The 13,966-nt window shown below is 34.6% G+C and overlaps 1 protein-coding gene across 3 annotated transcripts; it reads right to left on the reverse strand.

The window, feature by feature from the left end:
- Positions 1-1,178: 1,178 nt before the first annotated feature.
- LOC141388577 (WD repeat-containing protein 44) lies at positions 1,179-13,481 on the reverse strand. Of its 3 annotated transcripts, XM_073958495.1 has the most exons (11): positions 13,216-13,481; positions 13,010-13,155; positions 12,570-12,771; positions 10,161-10,250; positions 9,017-10,053; positions 8,772-8,960; positions 3,428-4,022; positions 3,133-3,264; positions 2,256-3,074; positions 2,059-2,187; positions 1,179-1,967 (listed from the first exon to the last, which is right to left on the reverse strand). In XM_073958495.1, the coding sequence occupies exons 2-11, from the start codon at positions 13,093-13,095 to the stop codon at positions 1,812-1,814; spliced, it is 3,435 nt and encodes a 1,144-aa protein (XP_073814596.1). In that variant the 5' UTR covers positions 13,096-13,155; positions 13,216-13,481; the 3' UTR covers positions 1,179-1,811. The 3 variants fall into 3 exon arrangements, with proteins under 3 accessions (XP_073814596.1, XP_073814598.1, XP_073814597.1); XM_073958497.1 differs by lacking the exon at positions 10,161-10,250 and having other exon boundaries at positions 13,216-13,460; XM_073958496.1 differs by lacking the exon at positions 10,161-10,250 and having other exon boundaries at positions 13,010-13,472.
- Positions 13,482-13,966: the final 485 nt, after the last annotated feature.

A 13,966-nucleotide genomic window follows, 5' to 3' on the forward strand; every position in this document is an offset into this window, starting at 1 on the left:
GGGTCGGGGCTGACTATGTGATACCCTACACCAAATATTAAATTGAGATAGCTTAGCGCCTTTGCTCTGAGCGAGCACTAAATGTTGAAACCTTTTCTTATTTTTGTGCTCTTGCTCTGTGCTCTTCCCGTAAAAGTCTATACACAAAATGTGTGCGGTAAATTATCATCTGACGGGCTTTCTAGAACTTTTTGCCTTTACAGAAACCCGAATTTCCAATGATATCGCCAGTTATAATGTCAATAGATGAGTAGTACTCACTCTGATACGGGTGCGATCCCTACGCTCATATTTTTTCGAGACCCAGACTTCTGACATTTGTTAATAAACGATATAACTGAACTCTGGACTCTACATTTTATTAAATCTAAAACTTAAATGTCAAGAAATTTCCATTTCCTCCCCTGGACCCGCCATTCCCCCGATGAAGTACGTATGACAAAACATTTTCTTTTCTTATACTTGAAGCATTGAACTATAAATAATTGCAAAAAATGCGTAAATTGTATTTAAAAAAATATTTTACATAAAATGTTCTACAACGTGCAATTTTGTATTGGCCACCACTGTACATATTGGAGCTTTATCAAAATCCGATTATACTGCAGTTCCTTATCCTCCAAAGTTCCATATCAATTTATATATCGCATATACTAATTTTGTATTCTTTCAGTATGCGCCGATTGGAAAGTATTTTCAAAAACATGGAATATACGGACGAATGTACGTCTCAACAATAACACTTTGTATACAAATACATTTTCTGCCTGGAGAATACCACCATTTTGTGTTCCCATATGGCCGGCTGTAGCACTGACAGGATGTTTACAAATACACAGTGTTGGCCAGCATGAGCTAAACACCCTCCATGCATGTGGAAATGTAACAATTAACTTCATCAGTTTTAGTATTTTCAATTGGTCTGTGGGCTGTATGGATGTTGGAACGGGAGGTATACAAATTGTGGAGCCCAATCACGAATTTTCGAATGCAACAACAACCGAAAAACCGCCAGAAATTGAATTGGAGACAAGCGACACTTTAGATCAATCACATATAATGTAACTAGCATATTTAGAAAATTAGAACGAACTATCTTCTAATTCCTGTTCCATGATTCTAATTCTGTGTTCCATGAACTTAACTCCCTCCTGTTTCTTCTTATTGACGAATAAAACGCAATAATTTACAGTGCTACTAAAAATTAAAAATGTTTTAATTTTATTTTCGTACAATGTTTAACTAATTATTATTTTTACACAATTATCGAAAAATACTGTGACAGACAATATACTTAGGCTGGCTTTATTTCTTTGCATTTATATAGTCATAAAACAAAATCATATCTACAATAGAAAACAACATTAAAAGCATGTTGTAAAAGAAAAGAAAAATTGAAACAACGACGAAGCAAAATGATGATGGATGTGGTGCACGTTGTTGGTTGTGATGGCCACCCACAAAACAAACTGAAGAAACTTAGAAGCAAATACAAATATACAAAATACACAATTTACGTAAATGTGAACATAAGAAAGTATTAAAAGTAACGTACACACATAAATATAAAATATACATATAACTTGTCAGTAAATTCGGTTAGTATGTTATTGTTATACGGCGGCTCATTTACCTTCGAGTATACTACTTTAATAAATTTAAATCAAGTAATTTTACATACAGTTCGAATAGATTAAGAGTTAAAATTATTTAACAAAATCTAAAAAGTTAATGCATTTGAATGCATACAATTTAGAATGAATCAAAATATCCTTTTAGTGTTAAACGTTTCATTTGTTTGAAACGCGCATTTAATCTGCTATTGCCGTGTAGGGTAGACTGCTGTGTTTCGGTTTGGTTTTATTAATAAAAACCTTAATGGCTCCATTGAAATCTGCACTAATCATAACGTAACCACAACCTTTTTTATGCTGTTCAACCAAAGGATCTGGCTGATTGTTTGTTTGCTACACAAAGGGAATGAGAGAGAGAGAAGCCACAATTTATTTTTTGGACACTTTAAGTGAATGACCATAAGAAAAAGGAAAAAGATATTACCTTTTCATTGGAAATTTCATCAGGTTCTGGTTTAATAATGGCTTCAGGATGCGGAGCAAATATTGCACAATTCACAGTGGCATTGTGAGCCTTAATGCCCTCCCAAAAATCGCTTCTATCACGACGTACCTATTAACGTGTTTAATATAAGGGTTATATAAAAGCAATAGATGTGCAAAGGAGGTTGCTAAACTTACCGAACTCAATTTAGAATAATCATGATTGGTTTTCCAAATATAAATACACTGATTCTCTGAACCAGCTATTATATATTTGCCATCATGACTGAACGAGGCTTTTATTTGTGATGAGGCATTCAGATAACCCTTGTATTTGCACGACAAATTCAAATCTCTCAAATCGTACAGACGTACTCGACTATCATTTGACGTTACAAGGATTTTGTCTTCACCCGGCATTGGTTCGATGCCACTTATTTTGCGACCAATGCGGTTCTTGCCACGCGTCGAGCGTACATGGATTTGTGTGTGATATTTTAATTGATCAGTGTTGTAGAAGATACAACGACCGTCATAGGAACCAACAACAGCAAACTGGCCATTTTGACAGAAATTAGCGGCTGTAATGAGTTTAGTTTGTCCATCGACTTCATTCCACAAGGCCACCTTTTTGTCCGGAATATTCCATAAACGCAGTTTACCATCTAAACTACCGCTGAGAAAATAACGATCATCACGTGGATGAAAAGCAATAGCTGTGACAAAATCAATGTGTTGGAAGCAGCAGAGACACTCTTTGCGCGATATATGCCACAGTCTAACAGTTTTGTCCATCGAACTGGAGAGTATGAAATAATTTTTCGACCATGAAACATCCAAAAGATCAGAAGTATGGCCGTTATAGGTACAAAATGATTTCGGCATAAATGGACCGGTACATTTCTCCGCTGCAGTGGCCATGGCAATGGCATCTTCGGCCGACTGTTGGGATACCAATGATTCTTGAGAGGGAGTTGGTGAGGACTTTTGATCGGCATTGTATTTCGTGCGCATATCCTAAAAATGAATCGTAGTTTTTAAAAATGAATCGTATATTTTTAAAAATTCAATTTACTTGGAAGAATGGATAGGCATCTTTAAGGACCCAAATGCGTAAAACTTTATCTTGACCAGCAGTAGCTAATAAACGGCCACAAGAACTGAATTTCATACACCAAACGGCTCCAGTATGTTCGCCAGATAAATCCTGAAAAATAAATTAAATAATGCGAATGAAAAAATCGTATTTGGGTTTCAATTTGTCCACATCTAAACTTGGTTAGTTTAAATCATTAAAATAATTTGGAATGCGGTGGCAGTAATTGTTTTTAAATTGTCATTGCTGCATAATGTTATTCAAATATCTGTACCTGTACATGTTGCAATTTTGTAAACTCATACGGCCCTTTATTTGTCGAAGAAGCTTTGATTTTTATATTCTGTTCCGGATTCATGACATCCACAATATCAGCCACATCTTCTTTATGTCGCGCATGCGAGACTTCCGATGCCAAAGATTTGGCCTTATCGACAGTTTTGCGCATAGCTGAACCAAAAACTCGTTTGATTTTTGCAGTTTTCCTTTTCAATCGACTGCCATCTTCGGCCTCGCCTTCATCCTCCTCTTGTGGCTGTCCTTCACTGCTCGGTGGTATACCAATTACACTCTCATCGTCGGATTCCTTTTGTGTCACCTCTAAATGTGATGTCAACTTGAGAATATGCAAAGACAGCGGATTCCAGCCCTCTGGAACTGGTGGTGGTTTTACTTCAGACAAAGGTATTGTTACGCCAGTTTCGAGATTTGTTACAGGCACTTGTTCCAGTATTTCAATATCTGACAACTGTTTGCCCGAATTAGTTCGTATGCGTACATCAATATTCATCTGTTTTAGGACATCTTCATCGCCAGCAGATTTTCTTCGTTCCTTGTCGCCACCGGAACGGTACACCAAAGACGGATATCTGAAAAAGGATTTAAGAAAAAAAGTTTATCTTTATGTTTTAGACAAAACTCCATCAACATACAAAGCAATGTTGAAAATATCTTCATCTAAAATGCGGTGTGTTGTATGATTTCGAATAGCATTCGTCTATTTCGAACTAGTAGGTGTATGTTTGTATAAATGTTTGTACCTTGAGATATAAAATGTCTGTTCCAGAACCTGTAAGAAGTTACTAATTTTTACCACGATAACAATTTTTCTTTTATGATATCGAAAAAATAGTAAAAATTAGTAGATTCTTGCAGAACAAACCATAATACATATCGCTCATTCACTCAAAGAGTAACACATCTCAAAAAACATAGTTTTGAGAAAAACGCGTTTTAAGTTGGCTATTGAAATTTGAACTTCCAACTTAAAAATATTATTACACAAAAATAAAATAACTACTTGAGCCATATTTTGCAAACAGCTAGGCAGATATGAATGCTAAATTTCTATGCAAGATCAAGCATGCTTTGAAGTGTTTTAGTGCTTCATACACTAAAAAACTTTTTTATTGAATTATGCCAAACCTGTAGTAAATGAGCTGTAACTCGATGAGTTTTAGAGATATCAGCATGAAAATTTGACACAACATAAAGTCGAAGTCTTAGAAAAAATAAAAATTTCTAGCTCAGAAAACTTATTTTTGAGTTATGCCAGTCTTTGAGTAAATGAGCGATATACATATTTGGTCTGTTCCAGTACTGCAGGTAGATTACTAATTTTTAATATTTTTGTTCGATATCATAAAGGAAAAATTTTTATCGTAGTGAAAAATTTTAGATTCTTGTAGGTTCTGGAACAGGCATATAATTTTTAGAATCGTTTGCCAGACAAGCTCTATTTGCTTGGGTGAAAACGATACGTATTTATATTATATGCTGATCTACATACACTAAATGAACTTTAGTTTAAAACAAATACTGTGCATTATAATTCAGTTCTCAAACAAAATTTAATAACTCAATTGCCGAAAATTGCAACTAACTGAAATATTTGAAAAATAAACATTTCCAGGTGTTTGTTTTCAGGTCTTCAAGCTGTGTTAAATATGAAATACATGTAAACTGTTAATGTAGAAAGTCAAGGAATATTTATAGAAGATGTATGCATAAACAACAATAACTAACAATTTTTTAAAAACATTGTTGTTATAGAAAATAGAATGTCAAAGAATATTAAAACAATAAGGCCTTTCCAAATATGATCTTACCCACCAAACCATTGCTATCGAAAACGATATCGTTTGACGATAGATTTTACGATAGTGGCTAAAAACATTTTTGGTGGAGTTTCTTGATTGTTATGTACCTTCTTTTTCGTTTTTATTTCTTTATGTTTGCTGTGTTTATCAACACTTATTGTTTATATTATCGTAGCATTTTTTATATCGAAATTATTTGGAAAAAGCAAATGGGAATTTTATACATACTACATAAAAAACATTTGCCAAATGTTCGAAATTTATATCGTTTTCGAACATTTGGCGAACAAAAGAAAAACATTTGCCAAATGTTCGAAAAATATCAGCAACTGGTATGGTGGATAGGAAAACAATAAGCACATTTTTAAAATCCTATAAAATATGACATGTTCGAATTCCCAAAATGAATTAATGCAAGTGTAAAATGCAGTTGAGCCAAAAATACTCTCTAATTGGCCGTGTAAGCGTTCCTATGCTACAATATATACTAGTGGTACGATACGCCGCCTGGGTGAATTGGTTTAATGATTAAACAGTTCTTTCTTTTACATTTGGGCTAATCTTTAGTAGGTCTTATCCGCCATATGATGACTATACACGGTGCTCTTGAAACAATTTTAAATGGAAGGTGCTTACACCTCGGAAGTTTTTGCGGATTCTGAAACTAGAATGTTCATAGATGAGAACAATCAAAAAACAAAAAAAAATCGCCGGAGCGCTTTTTAAATAAATCGCGATTTAAGTTGACATTTTTAGGGGTTGTTTAGGTTTTCGCGATTTTGCTTAGAAACCGCATTTCCTATCAAAATGCGACTAAAACAAATATTGTAGCTATGAATATTGTAGCTATGACCTTTATGGTATTTTGGTAGTTTTTACCATTTTTGAGATATAGAAGTTCAACTTGGGACAATGCACTGACTGTATCGCCCCCTTATAAAACAATGTCATGTAGGGTGCGCCTTAACTAACTTTTGATGAAAACCGCTTACACAGGGAAAGTTTTTGTGAATTCTGAATCAGCAGTGTTCATAGATGAGAAAAATCCAAAAACAAGAAAAAATCGGTGTAGGGATTTTTAAATAAATCGCGGTCAAAATTCACATTTTTAGGTGTTTTTTAGGTTTTTACGATTTTGCTTGAAAACCGCAAGTCCAATCGAAATGGAGCTAAAGAAAATGTTGTAGCTGTCAAAATTCTCTAGAGGATTGACGTTTATCATTTGTTCCCAGCTTGTACCATTTTTGAGATAAGGACGCTCAGTTTACATTTTTAGTTTTTTTTGTTAGGGTTTCGCGAATTTGCTTGAATACGGTAAGTCGTGTCGACATATGACCTGAGAAAACCTTAAAGCTGTGAAAATTCTCTACAAGACTGGCTTAAGTAACTTATCCTTAGTTGTAACATTTTTTTAGATATATAAGTTTAAGTTGGGAATTTGCAGTCATGAGATTGTTTTATAAGGGGGCGATACAGAATTGAATTGAATTTGAATTGTCCCAATTTGAACTTCTATATCTCAAAAACGGTAAAACCGACGAGAATATCATAAAGGTCAATCTTGTAGGGAATTTTCATATCTACAACATTTGTTTTAGTCCCATTTTGATAGGAAATGTGGTCTCTAAGCAAAATCGCGAAAACCTAAACAACCCCTAAAAATGTCAACTTAAATCGCGATTTATTTAAAAAGCGCTCCGGCGATTTTTTTGTTTTTTGATTGTTCTCATCTATAAACATTGTAATTTCAGAATCCGCAAAAATTTCCGAGGTGTAAGCACCTTCCATTTAAAATTGTTTCAAGAGCACCGTGTATAATGACTTCCAACCTTATTGTTATTTCCTGAATTTTACATAAAATGTCTGAATTTCATTTGGTATTTTCTGAATTACAGCTGATGGTGAAGTCACAGAATTCAACTACAGATTATTTTTAATACAGATCGGATGTTTTAAAAGATGAAAATAATATCTCTATAATGACTCCCTGCAAACTGCTTCAAAAAAAGCAGAGAAAGTACCTGAACAAGTTCAATTTTTTTGGTATCTAATCTATGCTGTGATGTGATGGACGCAGGGGCGTAAGCGGGTGGTGACATAACCAAAAATTTCAATGTGTTGTGAGAACTGAATCATAAGTATCTGTATGTTTGTATGTATGTATTACATTAGTTGAGGTATATTTAATGATTGTAATGAACCAACAGATAGCTTAGCTCTAATATCAATATTGTAATCAAGTATAAAAAAGACGACACCAACTTGATCCGTAAACACCATGGCTTATTTACTAAAGTTGTCAATCTATAAACAATGAAAATGTCGAATAGATTGCTGCAAACAAAAAAAATTATACATTCTTGTATTTGTTGCTAAAGTTCATTTATTAATAAAAAAATATTATGCTGTTGTTACTTTGTCGGTTCGTTAATTACAAATATTATGGGCCATTATTATGTGTTCTTTAACTATTTGATGGATTTGAAAACGAAAAATAAACCAATTTGGAGGCATTAAAAATACAATTTTTACATTGAAAGTTAATGCCAAGAAGCCTCCTTCTTAGCTTTAAGTTAACCGGAACACTATAAATATGTTCGGTAAATCCAAACTATAACAAAAGAAGACTTATAATAGGGGTATATAGTTTTTCATGATAGTCATGATTACAAACAAGATTTTAAGTATTGCAATATTTATTTTTGTAAGTCAGCAATACAATTGCTAGATATTGAAGGATAGATTATTCGAAAATCGGAGGGAAACTAAATCGATAAATAAAAAGGAGCTAATGATAAAAACCTTAAAATAGGGTTTCAATATGTTTGTAAATATTTGGCTACAACCCTTTCATTTTAGGTATATACTGATGCCTTCGATGGAATTCAATTTCTCCAGAAGAAAAAGAAGATTTGCTATTACAACAGAAGTACTTAAGCACTTCTTATAACGGAGGATGAAGTTTGTAAAAGGTATGTGTACCACATGTATCAAATCTAATTCATTATACAATGGATTTCACTTGCTAATGCGAACAATTTTTAATAATAATTTAAATCATTTGTCATTTTATGGTAAACATTTATTCATCTTAGACATTATACTACATTTTAATACGTTCCCAACTATAAATTATTCAACAATAATGAACAAGAATAAAGTTTTCATTTTGTGTTTTCTTCAGCTCAGAGGTCAAATATAGAAGGTTGTATCAATTATGTTCACGCCGAATTTCCCCAACCCTAATTTTAATTTCCTACATGCTTGTAAATAAATTCCGCGGAAAATATTTCCACTACTGAAATATTTTCGGGGCTCACAGCAGAAAACCACCACAAATGGCGTTTTCAGTAATGTATTATGCTTCGCTTAAAGAGGGGACAACGCTTTTATCAACATCCCGTGTAACAACAACATATTGTTGGCATAATATTTTATCCTGGATGTCTATGTTTTATATGATATTATATATTTTTTGTATACATTTCGAAAGAAAAAACATTTCATTATTAAACTCACCTTGTTGCACTTCCTAGGCTATTCGATCCAGTACCCAACTTGGGCCTTGGAGTATTATCATTAAATATACGTTCAATTTCTTCTTGTGTAGGTCCTTCAGCTTTATTAGATTGTTCATCTCGCGGTTTAACCACATAACCACCTTGGGTAGCTTTATAGAGATTTAAACTTTGTGAAGGATCAATGGAACTGAAAGATAAAAAAATTCACAATTTACAAAAAACAGAAGAAACAGAAAAACCCACCTCACTCGACCTGGAGCCGAGTTACTTTTTGCTGAGTTAGACGGACTAGGCTTGGAGTAAACTGAGGTGGAACTATTTCCCAGCGAATGAGAAATTCGATTAATGGAACCTCCTATGGCTGCTGTTGTCACTGGACGTGAATTACATGTTGATATTTGACTTAGGGAAGTGCCTGATGCAGATACAACTGTATTGCTAGAAACATTACCGGACGAACAGGCCGAGGAAACATTACCGCCTAAGGCACTAAGACCACCTAGCGTCATGGGCATAGTTGCCGACGTAGTTATACCACTGCCACTTCCTGTGGCAGAACTTGTTATGCCAGTGGCGCCACTGCAACTACCACCAGACACACTATTCTGCAATGATTCAATTTCCTTTACTAAATCATCTCGTAATCTCTGTTGAACATCCCTAACGCTCTTCACGGAACGAGTATCACTGTCTGTATCGGTGTCTGGTGCTTGCAATCGCATACCATCATTCATATTAAAATGCTCGGATGAACTAGAAGAACCCTTCTTGGATTTCTTCTTGCGTCTTGGTGGTGCTATGGGACCACTTGATGTTATTGAATCGGTAGTTTTTGAGTGGGCCAATTTAGTGCTAGCAATGACATCAGGTTCCTGCAGGGTTACTGGTTTATCAAAGGTTGTTGTTAAAGTATCAGAAACTGAAGCTGTTGTATTCTGCTGCACAGTTGTTCGACTACTGCTTGCTTCTATGGGACCTGATGTTATATTTGCAGACTTTACACTACTAAGAGTTGACGACGATCCGCTGTTTGTCAGTTGGGTTTGATGTAGTCGTTGCTGTTGTTGTGCAATCTGTTGCTGAATCTGCTGCTGTTGACTACTATTTGTATTGGCAAAATATTCACGGTCAATGCTCATTGAGGAAGGATCAATGCTTCCAGCCAAAATTCTACCAACCCGTCCCAACGATGTCATACTCTGCACACTCATGGCATCTTTTTCCACCACCTTAAAGGGGTGAGTAGGACGATTTGCAAAGACGCCATCTGTTGAGCTATTCTGTATTGTTTCAAGCAATGAAGCCAAAGAAGAGAAAATGAGAACAAACGAAGAAAAGAAAATTAAACAATCGTTAAATTTGCAGTTGGACCAGACCATATAGGTACCTGAGAATCAGGTGTTAACGTATTTCCCGGATTATCATCTTCGTCGTTTTGCATGCATTGACGTAACTCATCAAAACGTTGTCTACCATACTTTTAGTTCAATTGAGATAGTATTAAGATTTTGGAATATCGATGGGCAAATTATATCACGATGGAAGACAATCACAGGGTGAATGGTGTACATGAAAAAAAAATAATCAAAGGAATAATCAGTGCTTGTACATAGGTTCAAAACACGTACTTATTTATATTATAACGAAATAAATAAAAAAACAATCATAATAAATACACAAAGGAATAGTTGTATTTTTAAGCGATGAGTTATTTTTTAACTTTCTTAATTTTCTAAAATTCCAAATCATTGAACATTTTATTTATTTATTTATTTATTTATTTAATCCATTTATGCAATACAAAGCCTTTAAGGCCAAAAACATTACATTTCAAATATATACATCTGAATAAACATACTTATTATATAAAGGAAAAATATGAAAAGTTTTTGAACTATACGTATTATACAATATTAATTTCAGTATGGTCCCCACCATAACAATACAAGAAGAAGAAAAAAGATATAATCAGAAATAGTCCTAGTTACAAGTAACACTAATGTTAATATTCTAACACGATCAAAGGTCTGTTAAAATGTTCCAAAAGTTTTAACCTAAAAACATTATTTGAATGGGAAAAGATTCGTAATTCCAGGGGTAATATATTCCATGTACGTGCAATACGAACAAGAAATGATTTACTAAATATATCCTTCCAAATTCTAGGTATGAATATTTGAGGATTCATGCTTACATAGAAGTATTCGCTGTACAAAATTGCAAAAGGCTTTTGATTTAGTTCTTGATCCGAGTTTGCTATCGACAATAACGTATTGAATGCTTTCGCTATAGCACCCGATATCCTTACGAATGTGTCGTGAATATTCATATTCAGTGAATATGGATCTTCTATCACTGAATAATAAAGTACATGATGCGGCAGAACTGAAGGAACTGTCTACACAGCAACAGACAGACTACAATCAGGCAGATTTTTTCATGGGTGTGATCGACACAGGAAACCAAAAAATGTTAACTCGTTTTCTTACTCGTCACATTACAACAACACTTTCGGTTGTTGTTGTTGTAACAGCAAAGAAACCTACGTAGCAGCATAGGTTTGACGATGGCTTGGCAGCCGCTGGTCGAAATACTATGGTTTCGGGTCAATCCGGTACGAAGGAACTCGCTGTCGTGGCATTGGTGTTTTATTTATGTGAAATCGGTTGACCATATCCAAAACTGAACCGATTTTCATAATTTTTAATGAAATTTTTGGGATTTTTTTGTAATTTGCTGCCTGGAGCATCACAATAAAGGACAGCACGATAGATGGATGGGCTTTATATTTCGCTACCAAATAAATATCAGATAGTTATATCCAAATCCACCGTTAATGAAGATACTCCCATCAGGATTATAGGAAAATGCCAAAGTTTGTCTGACATATTCATCATGTCCTGGTCTCACGAATGACGTGATTTGACTATCGATCATTTCCCTTGCGTCGGCCCATCTCGCTACCCTCATCTCCATCAATAGACTCCGCGACTTATAACCTCAGAACGACGTACTTTTCTTAACCATGGGAAAGCCGATTGGCAAGGATTAGGAAAAATTCCCAAACAACTCTTCAGATTACTGCCTCTGATGAAGCGACGGGATTAGCGAATGATTTTTGACGTACGCACCCTAGACATTGGAATTCTATAGGTTAGTCGGGGAATACAAGGGGAAAAAGTGGCTAGAGCATCTGAGAAAGCCAGCAAAGGAGAATAATACAGGTCGATCTCAATTTTGTAGCCAGTAGCTAAAATTCTTGATACAATATGAAAAAGGAAAAAGGAATTTGAGTTCTTTTTATTTCACCCAATAATGCTAAAGCCACCAAAACAATGGTTATGAACATTATCAAATTCATTGTACTGCTAAGTAAAGGTTCGTAACAGTAAAATATAGGCTTAAGATGAGTTTAAGCATTAAGCTCGGATCGGGACCAAATTTTTTCCACAGGTAGGTCTCGTTACCCTGATCACAAATATATATAAATTTTTTTGCGGAAGTCCATACTTCCCGTGATAAGGGCCTCCGAAGTTCCGAAAATTCCCTTGTTAAATGTCGGCTACTTAGAGAAAAATTTTAGTTTAAAAGAAAATGTTGCTCCCCTTCCCTAGATTGGCTCCTGTCCATAGCAGAAAGTCTTAAAACCCCGGCCGAAGGCCGGCTATATAGAAAAAATTATAATTTTATCCGAGCTTATGCTTAAACTCAACTTGCTCCTAAAATATATAAATCTATTGTATAAAGTAAGGAAACGCTTTGAGTAAATTATCGATGTTTTTTTCTATTTACTTACAGTGGCCTGCACTGGTTTTGGCTCAACGAAAACATCTTGCTTGTTACCGCGAGCACTCAAACTGCTGCTTGGACTGCTGGTAGCTGGAGTAACTGCGCCAATGGGTGTGGCATCGCTGTCCGATGACGCTTGCACTCTAACCGCAGGATCAGGGTATATGAATTCTTGGGGAGTTTGTGTTGCGTCAATAATTGATTTGCGGCTAAAAATATATGATGGTTGTGGTCATTTCATTATTTTCACTTTACCGTGCACAATCATCGTTGATGTTGTCGTTGTCATTATTAAATCACATACGGTAGGAATGCGCACATATTCGTTCATACATTTGTATGTAATTTAATAAGTGGACACACATTCACACAGTAGCTAATTCACTCAGGCATGAATGGATGTGTCGTCGTGCAATGATTGTAGTATATCTTTGTCACAATCTTTACCTCAATGTTGACAAGCGATTAGGTGTCGTATCCTCCGCATCGAAGAACTCCTCCGAACTGTCGGAGTCAGTACTTGGCTTACTCATCCCCTTCGAAATGTATCGATTTATTTTATTAAAAAGTGAGATGAACCACTGTTTTTCTTGCTACAAAACAATGCATTTATTACTGTAAGGTTTCTCTATTTATTTTGCTAATTTTTTTACAATGCTTCTTCTTCATGACTCTCAAATTTTACGTCATTGTTTCACACTGAAAACACTGCAAATGTTGTTTAAAAAATCGTATGTTTTTTATACGTATGTAATATATGACTTTTTTCCCACGTAAGAATTTATATCTTCGTTTCGTTTTTCAGCAATCAAAATAAAACAATTTCAATTTGTAATGAAAAGAAAATTTACTCAATGATGGTGCTGTTAAGTCGATAGTCTAGAGTTGACAAATAATCGATGATGCTGTCGATAGTATCGATATCTTTGTTTGTGTCAATTTCGAATGCTAATGTCATGTTCACACGAGCGTTTCAATTACGTTGTTCGCCTGTAGAACGACGTACACGAATTAACCCGTTTCCACGACACCATTCGTAATTAACAGAAACATAAACAAAATTTCCTTATTTTTTGTTTCCTTGTTTTCAGGAAAATTTAAACCGAAAACACATAAAATATACATTAAATGAATAGGAGAAGCAATAGACTTTCCTTCAAATGTATCTTCTATATTTAACTACACACATTTCATTATTTTTTTCCATAGATTCTGAATAATTTTGTATTTTCAATATATTTTTATATGTTTCTATTTTCAAAATTAAAGAGAGAGACATGTCAAAACAATGATTGTGTATACAGACTTTCAGTTATTTGTTTCATTTTTGTTTCTGATTTTTTACGCGATTTTGAACTAATGGACTAGAAATGTGTGTGGAATTAAGAAGGAAACACAACCATC

The sequence above is a fragment of the Musca autumnalis genome, unplaced genomic scaffold, assembly GCF_047663935.1.
Source record: "Musca autumnalis isolate F117 unplaced genomic scaffold, ASM4766393v1 scaffold_1, whole genome shotgun sequence".
Classification (NCBI taxonomy): Eukaryota; Metazoa; Arthropoda; class Insecta; order Diptera; family Muscidae; genus Musca; species Musca autumnalis.